Source organism: Tigriopus californicus, chromosome 12 (genome assembly GCF_007210705.1).
Source record: "Tigriopus californicus strain San Diego chromosome 12, Tcal_SD_v2.1, whole genome shotgun sequence".
Classification (NCBI taxonomy): Eukaryota; Metazoa; Arthropoda; class Copepoda; order Harpacticoida; family Harpacticidae; genus Tigriopus; species Tigriopus californicus.
In genome coordinates this window covers 10,928,200-10,929,335 of record NC_081451.1, presented here as the reverse complement: position 1 = coordinate 10,929,335, position 1,136 = coordinate 10,928,200, and the positions used below count along the sequence as shown (strand labels likewise).

The 1,136-nt window shown below is 39.2% G+C and overlaps 1 protein-coding gene across 1 annotated transcript; it reads left to right on the top strand.

Moving 5' to 3' along the window:
* Nucleotides 1–435: 435 nt before the first annotated feature.
* Nucleotides 436–863, top strand: LOC131891706 (sulfotransferase 1B1-like; the record flags this gene model as incomplete). Its single annotated transcript, XM_059241332.1, is given in 1 exon segment — nucleotides 436–863. A coding segment is annotated over 1 exon segment (320 nt), but the record flags the coding sequence as incomplete, so codon positions are not given.
* Nucleotides 864–1,136: the final 273 nt, after the last annotated feature.

The following is a 1,136-nucleotide window of genomic DNA, read 5'->3' as shown; positions in this document are numbered from 1 at the left end:
CATTTAATGTCCTGAACCGAGGTTTTGCAAGTATCGGAAACTAAAATCCCTGACTATTTTTTTGCATTATATAGGCATGAGATACTGAATTGGGGAGAAAGGCATTGTATAGTGGTAGTTTTATTGCAACATATTTTGATGTGCAGGGTGTCTCTTTTTGTCCAGGCCCTTCGTCGTGTCCCTCAATGCCAGCCAGTATTCACAATTTATCGCGGATATTATTTTCTTTCTTTTTCGAACTTCAAAATTTTTACATTACTATTATTTTACAAATCATGTTTTTCCCTCGACCTTATTGACCATCTCAGAATGCTTCAACATATGAATCTAAACTTGATTAGGCTTGAACATACAATTTCAAAACAGTCTTCTTTAACGAATTTGAGCTTTTATTATTTTAATATTTGCAGACTGCTTGGGCCCTGAAGAGTCATAAAAACTTCAAATTCATTTGGTTTGAGGACATGAAAAAAGACCACAAGGCTGGACTCAAAGATCTTGCCCAGTTCTTAGGATATGAGCGCACTGAGGAAGAGCTGGACGCTCTAGTTAAACACCTAACCATTGACAATATGCGGGACATATCTGTGGCCAAAGCCAGGAATGACTACGAAAAAGAGTTCCGCTCCAAGTTCTTCCGGAAAGGCCAAGTGGGCGATTGGTGCAACTATTTCCAAGGAGAGGCCCTTCAAAAGTGGAACCAATGGATAAAAAGACACCTAGAGGGCACTGACATCGTCATGACATTCAAATGAGTTTCAGCATTCAATTACAAATAGCAATGAAACATGCAATGCAACAAAATTATATTCATTATTTCATTCAGCAACTTAAATGAGCAAAAATAAAAGGGATGGCTAATATCAGTTGCTAAATGTCATTAAGCACTTAACGGCCTAGTTGGCCCATTCTATGTACTAAATCTTAGCGAGGCTTCAGTGGGCTGGAAATCAGATGTAATTGGTGGAATAATCGGATGATCGGATTAGAAGAGTCGTGGTGATGGAGAAAAAGGAACTTTATTAAAGGAGAACTATTGAACCGCAGTATGTGGGCACGAGGAAATCTAGATCAATTTATATGTCATTCCAGATTTCAGCCGGGGGAAACGGCCTGATTCCGAGATGTGGCTGCAC